Source organism: Cetorhinus maximus, chromosome 10 (genome assembly GCF_964194155.1).
Source record: "Cetorhinus maximus chromosome 10, sCetMax3.hap1.1, whole genome shotgun sequence".
In the NCBI taxonomy this organism is placed as follows: domain Eukaryota; kingdom Metazoa; phylum Chordata; class Chondrichthyes; order Lamniformes; family Cetorhinidae; genus Cetorhinus; species Cetorhinus maximus.
Window position 1 is genome coordinate 61909134 of NC_135888.1, and position 16280 is coordinate 61925413.

General features: G+C 43.7%; 1 protein-coding gene across 1 annotated transcript in view; it reads left to right on the top strand.

The window, feature by feature from the left end:
* The first annotated feature begins 754 nt into the window (after positions 1-754).
* The window catches only part of LOC144685329 (uncharacterized), a 74560-nt gene continuing 59034 nt past the window's right edge, over positions 755-16280 (top strand). The window contains exons 1-4 of the mRNA XM_078549738.1: positions 755-1093; positions 4849-5027; positions 6939-7144; positions 15601-15738. Of these exons, the coding sequence (XP_078405864.1) occupies positions 988-1093; positions 4849-5027; positions 6939-7144; positions 15601-15738 (629 nt within the window). The 5' untranslated portion in view covers positions 755-987. The remainder of the gene's footprint in view (positions 1094-4848; positions 5028-6938; positions 7145-15600; positions 15739-16280) is intronic.

The following is a 16280-nucleotide window of genomic DNA, read 5'->3' on the forward strand; positions in this document are numbered from 1 at the left end:
GCAGTGTTCCTTCATAATATTTACTTCAATGTTTCAAACCTAGCAGGAACACTGCTGAAATAACTCCATAAACTCGCAAAGTTGCGCTCAAGGGAATAGGTTTCTTGGGGTTGGGGTGTGCAGGGTGGGGTAGAAGGCGGTGGAGAAGGTAGGTGGAGATGGAGTTGCAAACTTCACCGAAAAATCTGCTTTGAGAAATTAAAGGTTTGAGATTTGAAGACCAAGGTTGAAAATAGGATCAAAAAAGAATCTGCAACCATCCATTGGATGAATGTGATTCTGATTATAATCTGTTCAGTTCTGAGCCAAGGAACTTTCCCTTTCTGTCTGTGGGCTATGTGGTAAATTATATTTTTCTACCTATTTTTCTTTTAGTTTTCTTTTAGTTATGAGGAACTTGGATTTTAATATCTCATTTTGCATGTGGTGAGGGAAAATTTTAATTCTATAACTCATTCGAAACATGGATTCCTCAGCTTTTTTGTTTATAGCCTGAAAAATGATTTTATGTTTTGTGATGAATGTGTTGCATTAATCTCCATTTCAAAGTATATTTTACAAAGGAAACTTTCCTTTCTCAGTTCTCTTCAAGGCTGGATGCAGTTGAAGTGCAGGAATTAAAACCTGGCGTTAGTCCCATGTTGTTGACTTTGAATCACCTGACTTGGTGCCTTGTTTCCATGGCTGCAGAGCAGGAAGTTTTTAAACTGTGCAGCTATGCCTGTGCCCTGCGGAAGCGGGGCTGTCACTTTTCCCACTGTCTGGCCCGCAGGAATGGTGAGATGAGTTCCACAGAGTACACTGTGTGTGTGGTGTGTGTGTGTGTTTGAACTTGGCTAAACAGATGAAGTAACTTCAAAAAGATTTCTCTGCAATGCCTTGTGTGAGGATAAACTGAGGCAGAAGATGCAGTTGTTCTAGAAACCAAACCACACCGATCACCTGCCTCTCGATTGCTCATTGTGCGTTCCTTTGTAGATCTGATCCATGATGTCCATGCGGAAGCAGCTGACAGTTCCAGACTGCCACAAACGTTCAGTGAGTGCTCTGGGATATCACTTGGCTCGAAGAGAATTCCTGACCGGCTTTGAGGGTAAGAGTGCGAAGCAGGTTACTGATGTAGTCACAATATTTCAAATCACTCCTCTCACAAATTACTGTAAAGGCAAGAAAGCGCTTGCATTTATTTAGCGTCGTTCACAATCTCAGGCTACTCTGAAGTGTCACTACTGTAATATAGGCAAATTTGACAATCAGCTCGAACACAGCAAAGTTCCAAAGACCAGCTGATCCATTTTAATGACTTTGTTTGAGACATATTAGCCAGGATAACAACCATGCTGTTTGAATACTGCCATGTTCTCTCTTACAGCAACCTGAACAAGTAAATGTGGCCTAACATCTTATCCAGAATTCAGCACCTCCAAGAGTACAGTACTCCCTGCTGCACTGGAGCTTCAAGCTGGAACCCATGACCCTCTGAATCAGTGGCAAGAGTGCTATCCACTGGGTCAAGGCGACAATTAAGATTTTTTTAATTCCCAATTATTCCACATTATATGGCCACTTACAGTAAATTACAAGTCTTTTTTGAATTGAGCTGGGAATTAATCTCACCCGCTGCTTACCGAAAATGAAAAAACAGTAAAAACTGGGAATTAGGAATACTGGTCCGAGCTGTTTTTTTTCCCTTCTGGGTATTCTCTCTCCTGCTGTTTGCTGTCTATCCGCCATTTCTCATATATTTTGTCACTTAGTAAAGCACAGAGAAGAACAAAGAACCCTGGTAGTGTCCTTGCTACACCACATTCCTAGGTTAGCCAAGCAATCAAAGGGAATATTCCATGTGGAAATGGGATTAAAGAAAGAGAAAAGAAAGGCGAGTAGAGTGTCAACCTCCCTCAGCCGGATAGGAGATTGTGGGCTGAAACTCAAACACCAGAACTAAAGTTTGCCATTTAGCTGGCACTCTGTCACAGAACTGAAGCACTGCAGCATAGTCGGAGATGTTGGTCTTTCAGATGAGGTATTAAACTGAGTGTCTGCCCGCTTTACAGGTGGAGGCTAAAGTAGAAATGGATGAGGCATTCTGGGAAGGTGGGATCAAATAGACTGAAGAACTTCCTTTATCTGGGCCTATTCTGTAGGGCTGTCGCCCACATCTTAAGTTTGAAGTTATCTTAATCTGCTTTTGGCCTGAATTTCTTATTAATCTCAGCCAGTTTGCTGATAGGTATGACAGTTGGCCTCAGGTAAAGCTGGGGAAATCTGTTGCTGATACAAATGGTATGTTGGCCTTCATTGCGAGAGGACTTGAGTACAGGAGCAAGGATGCCTTACTGCGGCTATACAGGGCCTTGATGAGACCACCCCTGGAGTATTGTGTGCAGTTTTTGTCTCCTTACCTAAGAAAGGATATACTTGCCAGAGAGGGTGTTATAGAGTTGATTTTCCAGGCAACTTTTCTTAGTGGAAGCATTAAATTGTATTTACAAGGCAGCAGCAGCAACACGTTTGCAACTAACCCGAACTCGTCCAGAAGTTCCCCGCGCTGCTAACTCATTGGTTTACACAGGTCATGTGATTTTACAACACAGGATTATTCTTAAAGCTACAGTCCTATGTTTATCAAAACTACAATTACTTCAGAGGGAGTGCAGCAAATGTTCACCAGACTGATTGCCGGGATGGCAGGATTGTGGTACGAGGAGAGATTGGGTCAACTAGGCCTGCTTCACTGGAGTTTAGAAGAATGAGAGGAGATCTCATTGAAACATATAAAATTCTGACAGGGGCGGACAGACTGGTTGCAGGGATGATGTTTCCTCAGGCTGGGGGGGTCTAGAACAAGGGGTCACAGTCTCGCAGGGCAGAATGACCTACTCCTGCTTCTATTTTCTATGTTTCTATGATACATTTCAGAGAATGCACATGTGTATAGGAGCGATGAGGATGGGATTAGACTGGGCTTTATCCCAGCGAATGGTTGATTGTCTTGTCCATGTTAGGGATAGATTTGGTGGGAATACTTAAACCAGCCAATCCTGGTTCACACCTGTCCTAAAATAGCACTTGGGAGGAATTTGGCACCAACATATTTAGCACCCGCACACAGCACTCAGGAAGGCTACTCTTCCTCTATCTCTGCACACACGAAGAAATTCTGATGTGACTGAGCACCCTGAAGGATTCATTGGCTACAGGATAGGGGAATGGAAATAACATGACCTATCAAAGAAACCGTGGTTTCTGCTAGTCACAAAGGGCAAAGTGCAGTCAATGAAGATCTAAAATGGAGAATGTTAGGGGTAGAAATCTGACAGAAAGAGAATCATAAAGTTCCCCTTACATGCCACCCACTAGCTCCCCTCCACCCCTCCTCACACCATCCCCCCCAACCCCAAAAATAGCAACAGCTGTACAAAAAGCTGTGATGGGCAGAGCATGAGGACTTTTTAAAAAAGATTATGCAATGGACTGTCAGTGAGTGAGATAAGCAACTTATTGAGGTATGAATGTAAACAATGCTATCTCCTCTCATCTCAATTAAAAAAAGTCAATTGACTGTGGATTCCTTACAGCACAGGACTTTAGTCACAGTGTTTGCGGAAAGACTATCATGTAGTAACTGTTTCTTTTCCCAGCGTTTACTCCCTCCTGCTTTGGGCAGAGTGAACTAATTAAAGGCATCTAAAGTTATTAAGTTGCCCTATCCCATACAAATTAAATCTATGTATATATGGAAACATCAAAAATTCTGTGTGCTTGCAGTGACTGGTATATTCTGAAGAATTTTTTATAATTTAATTAAGTTGTAATGCAGAATAATATCCCAGTTTATTTACTGCCAGTTTTGGTAAATATTTTTAATACATTCAAAGTCCGTTCAAGAGATTAAAATAATATAAAAGAGAAATATTTCAAACCCCTGTTCAAATTTCTGGGGCACAAGGCAGTGATGTCTCAAATTGATGAAAATATATTCAAGGTAACTTTTTTTCTAAGTGATGTTTATTTCAAATGCACAAAGTAAACTAATACAAGTAAAAAAAAAACAATCCGGGGATAGGAAGCAAAATGGTTAGCGGGAGATAATTATTATTGAAAAGAGGAACAAAAATAGAACAACATCCTAAACAATCCATTGGGATCCATTTATCATGTGCGTCTGCTACACAATGCCTTCTGACAGTAGCACTGGGAGACTGATATGGGAATGATGGGGAGAGTACTGCCACCAACATCTGATGTAATATTGACATCCAGCGCAATGGCACTCCTGGATGAGAGCAGTCCTTGTCTAGTCCCTGGACGTCCTACCCCAATTACCTTCATCTACTTCAACCTTTGCATATTGCTCTTCCCAGGATCTGTATCAACAGTGGGCTCAATTGGGTGGATCTTGTTTGATCATGTATAAAGATGATAGAAAGTTGGCAGCCTGATTTACATCACTCCGATTTTTATTTCTATTGACCAAAATATTAAAAATTAGAGTTAACCCACTCAGGAGCAAGATCAGGAAGCACTTTTCCACATCAAGGGTAATAGAAATCTGAAACTCCCTTTCCTAAAAGTTTGTGGATGCTGGATATCAATTGGATCTTTCAAGACTGAGGTTGATAGGTTTTTGTAAGGGAAGTGGATCAAAGGGTATAGTGCAACATTGGGCAAATGGATTTGGTGTATAGTCTAACCATTACCTGCTTGAATGACGGAACAGGCTCGAGGGGCTGAACGGCCTACTCCTGTTCCTAGGAAAAAGCCTGGGAAAGGAACACTGAATATGGCATGTAATAATTATGCAATTTTGTTTCAATGAGCACTTTCTCTCTTGCCTTTGTTCAGACGGTGTTATTAAATGGTGGGATTTGGAAACTGGACAGCTGAGCTTTTCAGTCTTTGAGCACACTGGTATGATCACTCAGTTCCTATACTGGGCTGAACCCAAGCTGCTTTTCTCAGCATCGAATGATGGGACTATTGTGGTGTGGACTGTCGGCGCCACTGTATTTGACCGGATTATGGTAAGAGCTGTATCCCCGGATTTCCATTTTCATCCTTGGATCTTTTCAATGCTGTTGTTATGATGTTTATTCTGAATTGCCAAGAAGTTGACACAAATGAACAGTGATGAAAAGTTAAAATTCCAGAGACCGCTATAGTTAAGAATAAGGGGGGAGCTTATGAAGTGTAGTCACTGTTTTAATTTAGGAGATGCAGCAATCAAATTGCACACAGTAAGCTCCCCTAAGGGGGTCTTGTCGTACAGTGGGTAGCGTCCCTTCCTCTGGGCCAGAAGCTCTGTTTCTAAGTCCCACACCAAGACTTGATGGCCAAGGAATGCATGTTCACAGTGTGGCCAAACAGGTTGAGTATCAACTTGTAAGTCCTTGCCATACATCAATGGCAGTGGTAAGAGTGGCAGAGATACCTGGTCAGCTATGTGATGGAAACAAATTGGAGCCTCTACCATCACTATTCATAGCTCCAGACTACAACATTCATGCAAAAATGTATGTTGCCACAGCAACTTGGACTCCTTTGAGGGCCAATGGGCTGGATGGCTGGTGTGGATTGCATTGGGTATGATTCCCGTTCCAGCTGGGGTGGATTTGGGATCTGGCGCCTTGTCCTACCCATGGTGGAGATCATGGCACTGTGGGCCAGACGTGACTTTGGGCACAGAACTCCAGCAGAAGAAGCTCCCCTGAGCAGCACTGTGATAATGTCCAAATAATCTGTTTTAGTGAAACTGGTTGAGGGATTAAAAAGTTGCCAGGACACCAGGGGAAACTCTCCTGTGTAGTTTCAAATACTGCCATGGGATCTTTTATGCCCATCTGAGGGGGTAGAGAGGGCCTCAGTTTAACATTACTTCTGACAGATGGCATCTCCAACAGTGGAACGATCCCTCAGTGTTTCAGCCTGGATTACATGCTCAAGTCTCAGGCTTATACCCACAATCATCTGCCTTAGATGCGAGGGTTTTTTTTATTCATTCACGGGATGTGGGCATCGCTGGCTAGGCCAGCATTTATTGCCCATCCCTAATTGCCCTTGAGAAGGTGGTGGTGAGCTGCCTTCTTGAACCACTGCAATCCATGTGCTGTAGGTACACCCACAGTGCTGTTAGAGAGAAAGTTCCAGGATTTTGACTCAGTGACAGTGAAGAAATTACAATATATTTCCAAGTTAGGTTGGTGATTGGCTTGGAGGGGAACTTCCAGGTGTTCCCATGTGTCTGCTGCCCTTGTCTTTCTAGATGGTAGCAGTCATGGGTTTGGAAAGTACTGTTGAAGGAGCCTTGGTGAGTTCCTGCATTGCATCTTGTAAATGGTACATACTGCTGTCACTGTTCGTCAGTGGTGGAGGGAGTGAATGTTTGTGGATGGGGTGCCAATCAAGCAGGCTGCTTTGTCTTGGATGGTTTCAAGCTTCTTGAGTGTTGTGGGAGCTGCAGTCATCCAGGCAAATGGAGAGCATTCCAACACATTCCTGACTACTGCCTTGTAGATGATGTACAGGCTTTGGGGAGTCAGGAAGTGAGTTACTCATCGCAGGATTCCCAGCCTCTGACCTGCCCTTATAGCCACACTATTTATATGGCTAGTCCAGTTCAGTTTCTGGTCAATGGTAACCCCCAGGATATTGATTGTTGCCACCACAGAGTTACTCTGACATCTGCATGCCTAGTAATAAATAATTTCATTGGTGAATAGATATACTGATTTAAGAAAGAAAGAGAGAACTTGCAATATTTTATAGCGCCTTTCATATTGCCAGGACGCTAGAGCTAATGAATTGCTTTGGGAGTGCAGTCGCTATTGCTAGTAGGAAAAAGCAGTGTTTGCAAAGTCGGTTCCCACAAACAGTAAATGAATGGATAGTTTTAAGATGCACTGCCTGCCTCTGTTCATTTTGTCCTTTGCTTCCAGTTGAACACTTCCATATTTTGCATGGCAATCAATCACCGGAGGCACCAGCTCATCTGCGGATTCAAAAAGCAGCTCAGGGTCTTTGCTTTGGATGACAAGAAGGATTCTGGTCACGTGTTAGATTTGGGCAAGAGCTTCGCTGATCACAGGCATCAGGACATTGTGTCGGCTGTAGTCTGCCTTGACACACGGATATACTCTGCTGGGTAAGTACCCATGCAACAAGGAGATGTAAAGGGAATTAGTCTTTTGTGTGATGATATCATCATTATATTGAAGAGGCTTTAAGTCCTGCTCTGCCTAAATGTACAGAAACCGCCTGGTATAAAGCAGAGTCTGAATAAAGATCTGGTATAAAGTACGCTGTCTCACCTCACAATGAGGATTGCCACTTACCAAACTCAGAAACCTTAAGCATAGCTGGACAAGCACCAAGGGCTCCTCAAGGGTGTTCAATGACAACAACAACTTGCATTTAATGTAGTAATCTCGAAGCATTGACAGGAGTGGAATCGTTGACAAGACCAAGATTTCCTGTCCTCACCATCGCCTGAAAAAGTGGTGGTAGTCGTGGTGGTGACCTATACCATGAAATGCTGCAATCCTTGTAGTCATGATGCTGCCAAGATGATGTTAAGTGGGGAACTCTGGGATGCAAGTATGTATGCAAGTCAGGAGAGGTGAGCTTGTTTCTTCTATTCACTTATGGGATGTGGGCGTTGCTGGCTAGGCCAGCATTTATTCCCCATCTCTAATTGCCCTTGAGAAGGTGGTGGTGAGCTGCCTTCTTGAACCGCTGCAGTCCATGTGATGTAGGTACACCCACAGTGCTGTTAGGAAGGGAGTACCAGGATTTTGACCCAGCGACAGTGAAGGAATGGCGATAATTTCCAAGTCAGGAAGGCGTGTGGCTTGGAGGGGAACTTCCAGGTGGTAGTGTTCCCATCTGTCTGCTGCCCTTGTCCTTCTAGATGGTAGTGGTTGTGGGTTTGGAAGGTGCTGCCTAAGGAGACTTGGTGAGTTCCTGCAATGCAGCTTGTAGATGGTACCCACTGCTGCCAGTGTGTGGGTGGTGGAGGGAGTGAATGTTTGTGGATGGGGTGCCAAAGCAGGCTGCTTTGTCCTAGATGATGTCAAGCTTCTTGAGTGTTGTGGGAGCTGCACTCATCCAGGTAAGTGGGGAGTATTCTATCACATTCCTGATTTGTGCCTTGTAGATGATGGACAGGCTTTGGGGAGTCAGGAAGTGAGTTACTCGTCACATGATTCCTAGCCTCTGACCAGTTTCTGGTCAATGGTAACCCTCAGGATGTTAAAAGTGGGGGATTCAGTGATGGTAATGCCATTGGATGTCAAGGGCGATGGTTAGATTCTCCCTTGTTTGAGACGGTCATTGCCTGGCATTTGTCTGGGACGAATGTTACTTACCACTTGTCAGCCCAAGTCTGGATACTGCCCAGGTCTTGCTGCATTTGGACATGGACTGCATCAGTATCTGAGAAGTCGTGAATGGTGTTGAACATTGTGCAATCATCAGTGAACATCCCCACTTCTGACCTTAGGATGGAAGGAAGGTCATTGACGAAGAGGCTGAAGATGGTTGGGCCTAGGACACTACCCTGAGGAACTCACAGAATCACACAGTGCAGAAGAGGCCCTACGGCCCATCGAGTCTCCATCGGCACTTGAGAAACACCTGACCTACCTACCTAATCCCATTTACCAGCACTTGGCCCATAGCCTTGAATGTTATGACGTGCCAAGTGTTCATCCAGGCACTTTTTAAAGGATGTGAGGCAACCCGCCTCCACCACCCTCCCAGGCAGCGCAATCCAGACCGTCACTACCCTCTGGGTAAAAAAGTTTTTCCTCACATCCCCCCTAAACCCCCTGCCCCTCACCTTGAACTTATGTCCCCTCGTGACTGACACTTCAACTCCTGTAGTGATGTCCTGGAACTGAGATGACTGACCTCCAACAACTACAACCATCTTCCTTTGTGCTAGGTATGACTCCAACCAGCGGAGAGTTTTCCCCCTGATTTCCATTGACTCCAGTTTTGCTGGAGCTCCTTGATGCCACACTCAGTCAAATGCTGCCTTGATGTCAAGGGCAGTCACTCTCGCCTCACCTCAGGAGTTCAGCTCTTTTGTCCATGTTTGAACCAAGACTGTAATGAGGTCAGGAGCTGAGTGGCCCTGGCGGAGCCCAAACCAAGCGTCAGTCAGCAGGTTATTGCTAAGAAGTGACACTAGATAGCAGTATTGATGACCCCTTCCATCACTTTACCGATGATCGAAAGTAGACTGATGGAGTGGTAATTGATCGGGTTGGATTTGTCCTGCTTTTTGTGTTTAGGTCATACTTGGGCAATTTTCCACATAGCTGGGCAAATGCCAGTGTTGTAGCTGTACTGGAACAGCTTGGCTAGGGGCACGGCAAGTTCTGGAGCACAAGTCTTCAGTACTATTGCTGGAATATTGTTAGCCGGTGGAAACAGTGTTGCCATGACATTGCTGCTCCCCTCTAGCATAAAATGGTTTCACACTGATTCAACACACACTTCATCCAGTGAATTCACAGCATTACTTATGAATAAATAGCTGGAGCTAAGGTGTTGAGACGTATTTATTGGCCAATTGACTTTAAGACAAAGCAAACAGCCTTTGCTCAGGTTTTGAGGCTTTGGAAAGGGTCCAAAGGAGTGCAACTGGATTAATCTCCAGTTTGAAATATCTTGTTTATCAAGATATGCTACAAGGGCTGGAACTCTGTACTTTGGAGAAGCATAGACTTAGGGGAGATTTGTTTGAGGTTTATAAAATGATGAAGGGAATTGTTTGTTGTTTGAGCTGGCAGTTTGTCCAAATAAATAAGTTAAGAAGGACCGGGGAGTCACAAATTTAAGTTGTACAAGTCCAGATCTAGGTTACGTGTCCAGAGATGGTAATTTTCTTTGAATATTGGACAACTAGGACATGCAGTAGACACTGATTCACTGGCCAGAATATTGCCGTCAGCGTCCTTTTAAGGCAATTAAGAAAGTAATTTATCTAATTAACTGCGCTGCCTGTCCAACCTTAAGGTTGGCGGGCAGGCAAAGAGCCCAAGCGGCCTTCGTGTTTTTCAGGAAACCTCATCTCAGGGCAGGATGAGGTTTCCTGAAGGTTTAATTAAATAAAATTTGCGAAATGCACAAACATGTCCCAGCTCATGTGACAGTGTCACATGAGGGGACATGTTTAAATAATTTTTCAGATCATTTATTAAAAATTTGTACTATCAACTTAATCTCCCTGAGGCAGCTCCTGCACTCTTTCGAGGAGGGCTCTCCCTCCTCCCCCCACCTGCACAGGTAGCGCTGAGCCTTAATTAGCCCACCCACATAAAATGGCAGCGCACAGTCGATCGCGGGCGGCGATCGGCTTCGCGCCTACCCCCGCCCGATCCCGCCCAGCCCGCCCGACACAGGTAAGATCTTGCCCACTGAATTCCATCAAGCAACAGCAGGACCTGTTTCTTGCTAGAGGCACATATCACCTCTTACAAAGGGAAGCACTGCATAGAATAATCAGGGCCAGAGTGATCTCCTAGACTAGTATCCATCGTCTTTGTGGACGGTGAAGAACTACCCAGATTTTCCTCCCAGTTGGTCTGGATTTTTATCTGGTTTTTATCCTCTCCAGGAAGATCATATGGTTTTGTCTAGGAGGGGGAGTGTGTATTGTTTGGGACAAGCTGAATGAATGAGAGGGTCTTCTTTAATCGGTCATTGTTTTTATGTTCACATTATGGTTTGAAGTTAAGCTTTGTTCAAATATTAAATGACAAAAGGAACTCTTAATTTAAGCCAAAACGCTGTTTAGGTTATAAATTCATGTAGAGTACATAATTTCACGGAGCATTCCTCAGGAAGGATGCAAACTGTCCAGAAGCACAAGTGTGTACAGGAAGAGCAAGTTTATCCATAACACTGTTTCAGAATGGTTGACTTAGCCTACAAGAGACTTGAGATAGGCATGATAGTTTTGCTAATGTTATTTATTTACACTCTTTACGAGGCATCATAGTAAGTACATGGTTTCAGGGACACAGACTATTCTGTGCCTAGCTCTCTAGGAGTTTCTTGGTTATTTGCCCCTGATGTCACCGTTACATCATTAATATCATCATGGTCTCATTAACATAACCATTGATTCATTACTCCATATCTCCCCCACAAGTATAATCTCAAAACTGTTAAATTCTTTTATTAAACTATTTACAAAACTATTTACATACAAACAAAAGAATGAGGAACAGAAGTCGGCCTCTCAGCCCCTCGCGCCTCCTCCGCCATTCAATAAGATCATGGCTGATCTGATTGTAACGTCAGCTCTATGTTCCCACCTACCCCTGTTAACCTTTCATCCCCTTGCTGAGCAAGAATCTATCTATCACTGCCTTAAAAATATTCAAACACCCCGCTTCCACTGCCTTTTGAGGAAGGGAGTTCCAAAAACTCACAACCCTCTGAGAGAAAAAATTTCTCCTCATCTCTGCCTTAAATGAGCGACTCCTTATTTTTAAACAATGGCCCCTAATTCTAGATTCTCCCACAAGAGGAAACATCCTCTTCACATCCACCCTGGTCAAGACCCCTCAGGATCTTATATGTTTCAATCAAGTCGCCTCTTACCCTTCCAAATTCCAGTGGATACAAGCCTAACTTGTCGAACCTTTCCTCATAAGAGAACCCGCCTATTCCTGGTATTAGTCTAGTAAACCTTCTCTGAACTGCTTCCAACGCATTTACATCCTTCCTTAAATAAGGAGACCAATATTGTACACAGTACTCAAGATGTGGTCTCGCCAATGCCCTGCATAACTGAAGTATAACCCCCCCCTACTTCTGTATTTGCTTCCCCTCACAATAAACAATCTTTCCTAATCACTTGCTGCACCTACATACCAGCCTTTGGCAGTTGATGCTCCAGGACACCTAAATCCTTCTGCACCTCAGAACTCTGCAATCTCTCACCATTTTGATAATATGCTTCTTTTTTATTCTTCCTGCCAAGATGGGCAATTTCACATTTTCCCACATTATACTCCATTTGCCAGATCTTTGCCCACTCACTTAACCTATCTATATCTTTTTGCAGTCTCCTTATGTCCTCTTCGCAACTTACTTTTCTACCTATCTTTATGTCATCAGCAAACTCAGCAACCATACCTTTGGTCCCTTCATTCAAGTCATGTATATAAATTGTAAAAAGTTGAGGTCTCAGCACTGATCCCTGTGGCACACCACTTGTTACATTTTGCCATCAGGAAATGACCCATTAATGCCTACTCTCTGTTTCCTGTTAGCCAGCCAATCTTCTATCCATAATATGTTATCCCTTACACCATGAGCTTTTATTTTCCGCAATAACCTTTGGTGTGGCACCTCATCAAATGCCTTCTGGAAATCTAAGTACAGTACATTCACCAGTTTCCCTTTATCCATAGCACATGTGACTCCTTCAAAGAACTCCAATAAATTGGTTAAACATGATTTCCCTTTCACTAAACTATGTTGACTCTGCTTGATTACCTTGAATCTATCTAAGTGCCCTGCTATGCTGTCTTTAATACTAGCTCCTAACATTTTACCTATGACAGATGTTAGGCTAACTGGCCTGTAGTTTCCTGCTTTCTATCCCCCTCCCTCTTTTAAAAAAGGTGTTACATTCGCTATTTTCCAATCTAATGGAACCTTCCCGAATCTAGGGAATTTCGGAAAGTTAAAAGCAATGCATCAACTACCTCACTAGCCACTTCTTTTAAGACCTTAGGATGAAGCCCATCCGGACCCAGAGATTTGTCAGCCCGCAGCCCCAACAATTTGCTCAGTACCACTTTCCTGGTGATTGTAATTTTCTTGCATTCCCCCCCTCTCTTCCAGTTCCTGATTTACAGCTATTTCTGGGATGTAACTTGTATCCACTATAGTGAAGAACAATGCACAATATGTGCTCAATTCATCTGCCATCTTATTTTCCATTATTAATTCCCCAGACTCACTTTCTATAGGACCAGTGTTAATTTTGTTAACTCTTTTCCTTTTAAAATATCTACAGAAATTCTTACTATCCGTCTTTATATTACTAGCTAGCTCTTTATTATATTCTAATTTTATCCCTCCTTACTAATCTTTTAGTCATTCTTTGCTGTTTTTTTATATTCTGTCCAATCTTCTGACCTGCAACCCATCTTTGTGTATTTATATGCTTTTTCTTTAAGTTTGATACTATTTTTAACTTTTTCAGTTAACCGCACATGGTGGGTCCGCTCCTTGGAAGTTTTCTTTCTCGTTGGAATGTATCTATCCTGTGTATTCTGTAACATCACCTTAAATGTCTGCCAGTGCATCGCTATTGACCCATCCCTTAATCTCATTTGCCAGTTCACTTTAGCTAGCACTGCTTTCATGCCCTCATAATTGCCCTTATTTAAGTTTAAAATACTAGTCTTAGGCCTACTCTCGATCCTTTGTACAAGACCGAAGCCTCAACATGCTGCTCTGCTGAGTAGAGAAAGTTCTGATCCTGCGGAATATAAAGAGCTTCATTAATTTCTTTGCCTTTATATTTAAGGGTCGTAGAGATCTGGCCTTTCTCTTCAAAGCCTGTGCCTCCTGACCCCTGTGGCTTTATTTTTGACGGCTGGGTATCCACATTATTAAGCCAGTGCTGTTTGTCTGATAAGACCTTGACTGCAGTCCTTGTGTTCTGCTTACATTCTGTTTGATAACCTCTGATATCCAGCTCTATAGACCAGAACTGCTTATTGAGGTCTTTTACTTCCCCAGGAATTCTTCACCCTGACTGTCCCTATTTTCCACTGGCTGTATTTCAGATAATGGTAAAGCTGGCTCTCCTTTTCTTCCTTTCAACTGTGCTTTAAATCTGCAGAATCGCTTAAAATGCTCATCATGCCACAGGGAAAGCATTTAGCTCCCCCTGCTGGGCATGTTCTGTGACGGTGCTGTGTTTTAGCGCCGCATCTAAAACGTTTTAAAATAGGTGGAAGGGTTCTCCTCCCCCCTTGACAGTTTTGGCAGGCTTCTCCGGATGCTTTTCATTGGGTGAGGCTCCCAGCTTTGGGCCTGCATACTGGATCGACTGTTCCCAAGCCTCGACGTTGCCCCAAGTTGCACCTCGAGTCTGCTGTCGCAAGTCTGCCGGCAGCTGTAAAGTCGAATCATCTTTGGATTGCGAAAGACTCGTCAGTGTGTTGTTGAGCCTGCCGACCACGAAGCAATGGAGAATGAGCTCTTGTTTTGAAGTACTAATAGAAGGCTCCCTAACTTTGTAGTATGATGTCGAGGTCTCTTTGATGCCTTGCCACCCCAGGACCTCATCAGCTGTGCCCCCGTCCCCACATATAAAAATGTGCAGACCTGGTGTTTCTGGATTTCCCCATGTAAACCCAAAGCCGTACGGTACTTTTTGAACTGTCTCTTCCTGAGCTCCCGTCCTTGTCCTTGCTGTGGATTCTCGATCTGTTGGAAAGGCTGTGGGAGTGGTATTGGCTGCCCAGTAGCTGTTGACATTGTGTGTGTCTCACTGCCCCCTCACCGCAATGCTTTCCGCTTTTGATTTTCGGTGCTGTGAGGTCAATCTGTTCCAGCTCTTCACTCATGGGTTGCTGATCTGTGGTCTCAGTTTCTTAAACTGTGGCCTCCAGTGCTGCCACCATGTTTCAGAGAGGTTTAACTTAGTCTACAAGTGACTCAAGGTAGGGAACACAGTTTTTCTAAAACTATTTATTTACACAATTTACAAGGCATCATAAGTACATGGTTTCAGGCGCACAAACCATTCTGTGCCTAGATCTCTTGGAGCTTCTTGGTCACCTGACCCCTGATGTCACCATCACATCATTAATATCATCATGGTCTCATTAACATAACCATTAACCCATTACTCCACAAACACTACAGAACTAATAGCGCAGGCTTAAGTGTAAAGATATATTGAGATAATCGGAGTGAAATGGGACTGCTTAGGGTGAATGATGTTCAAATAGTAGATGAAGGAAGTTAATAGATAACGTGTTAAACATCCATACAGGGTACACAGTCAAAAGAAAGAATTTAAAAAAGAATTTGAATCCCATCTTTTCACCAGGGGTGATCTGTTTGAAGTGTTGAGAATGTTAAAAGGATTCAGTGCAGAGAACTGAACTCCTGTGATGGGGAGCCAGGAACAATGAAGCATATTCTTACAGTTACAGCTTGGTCATTCAGGATTGATATGAAGAAGCATTTCTTCACACAAAGGCTGGTGGAAATCCGTCACTCTCCCCAAAAGACTATGGATGCTGGGTTTCAGTTGAAGCTTTCAACACTGAGATAATAATGGATTTTTGTTCGGTGAGGATATTGAGTGATTTGGAGAAAAGACAAGTAAATGGAGGTGAAGTGCAGATCATCTCATCTGATTGAATAGCAGAATGGGATAGAGGGATTGAATGGCCTCCTCGTGTTCCTATGCTCCACCACCCCTCCCTATTGGGCTAAAAAAGAAACTGGGGGAAGGTGAAAGAGACACTAAGACTGGGGCAATCATCTCAAATAAAATGTCCATTTTCACCCATGGACTGATGAACATTTCCACCCCTCATGTTTGACCAGGTATGACAAGAAGCTCATCATCTATAACACCAGCTCTTATCCGAATAGCAAAACCCTGCAGGTGGTCTACTGCAACCCCAGTGCTCATGATGCGGGAATCACAAACCTGATGGTGGTCCGAGAATACGAGAGCACGAGGTAAGGGCTGCGGCGAAGCCTCACTGACCAGCATGGCGGAGGGTGCCTCCTGATTCTGAATGTTTTTGTTAGGGATGCCTTACAAAACAAAACACTTGGACCTGGAAACTTGGCCGTGCAGTGCCTGCTTTTCTGGCACTAAACTGCATACTAGACCTCCAATATGGTGGGCAAGAAGCACACATTCATTAATAAGCCAATGTGCGCCACCTAACATCTTGGTGAAGGCCATAATATCAGTGTTCAATACCCAATACTTAGCTTGTACAGGGGGGAAAAGATATCCTGTAAAGGAATTACCATCAAACACAATGAATCAAGAAGTGTGGGCAACACTTACTTGACTCTGACAATGATCGACTGAGGATGAGTTCCTCTCTCAAACAAACCCTTTTTAATACTTCATTATCCCTGGGTCAAAATCCTGGGGTTCCCTAGCTATGGGAGTTGCTTCACCCCATGGACTGCAGCAGTTTTAAGAAGGCTTACCAGCACCTTCTTTGGGGCAACTAGGAACGGGCAATTAACACCTGCCTTGTCAG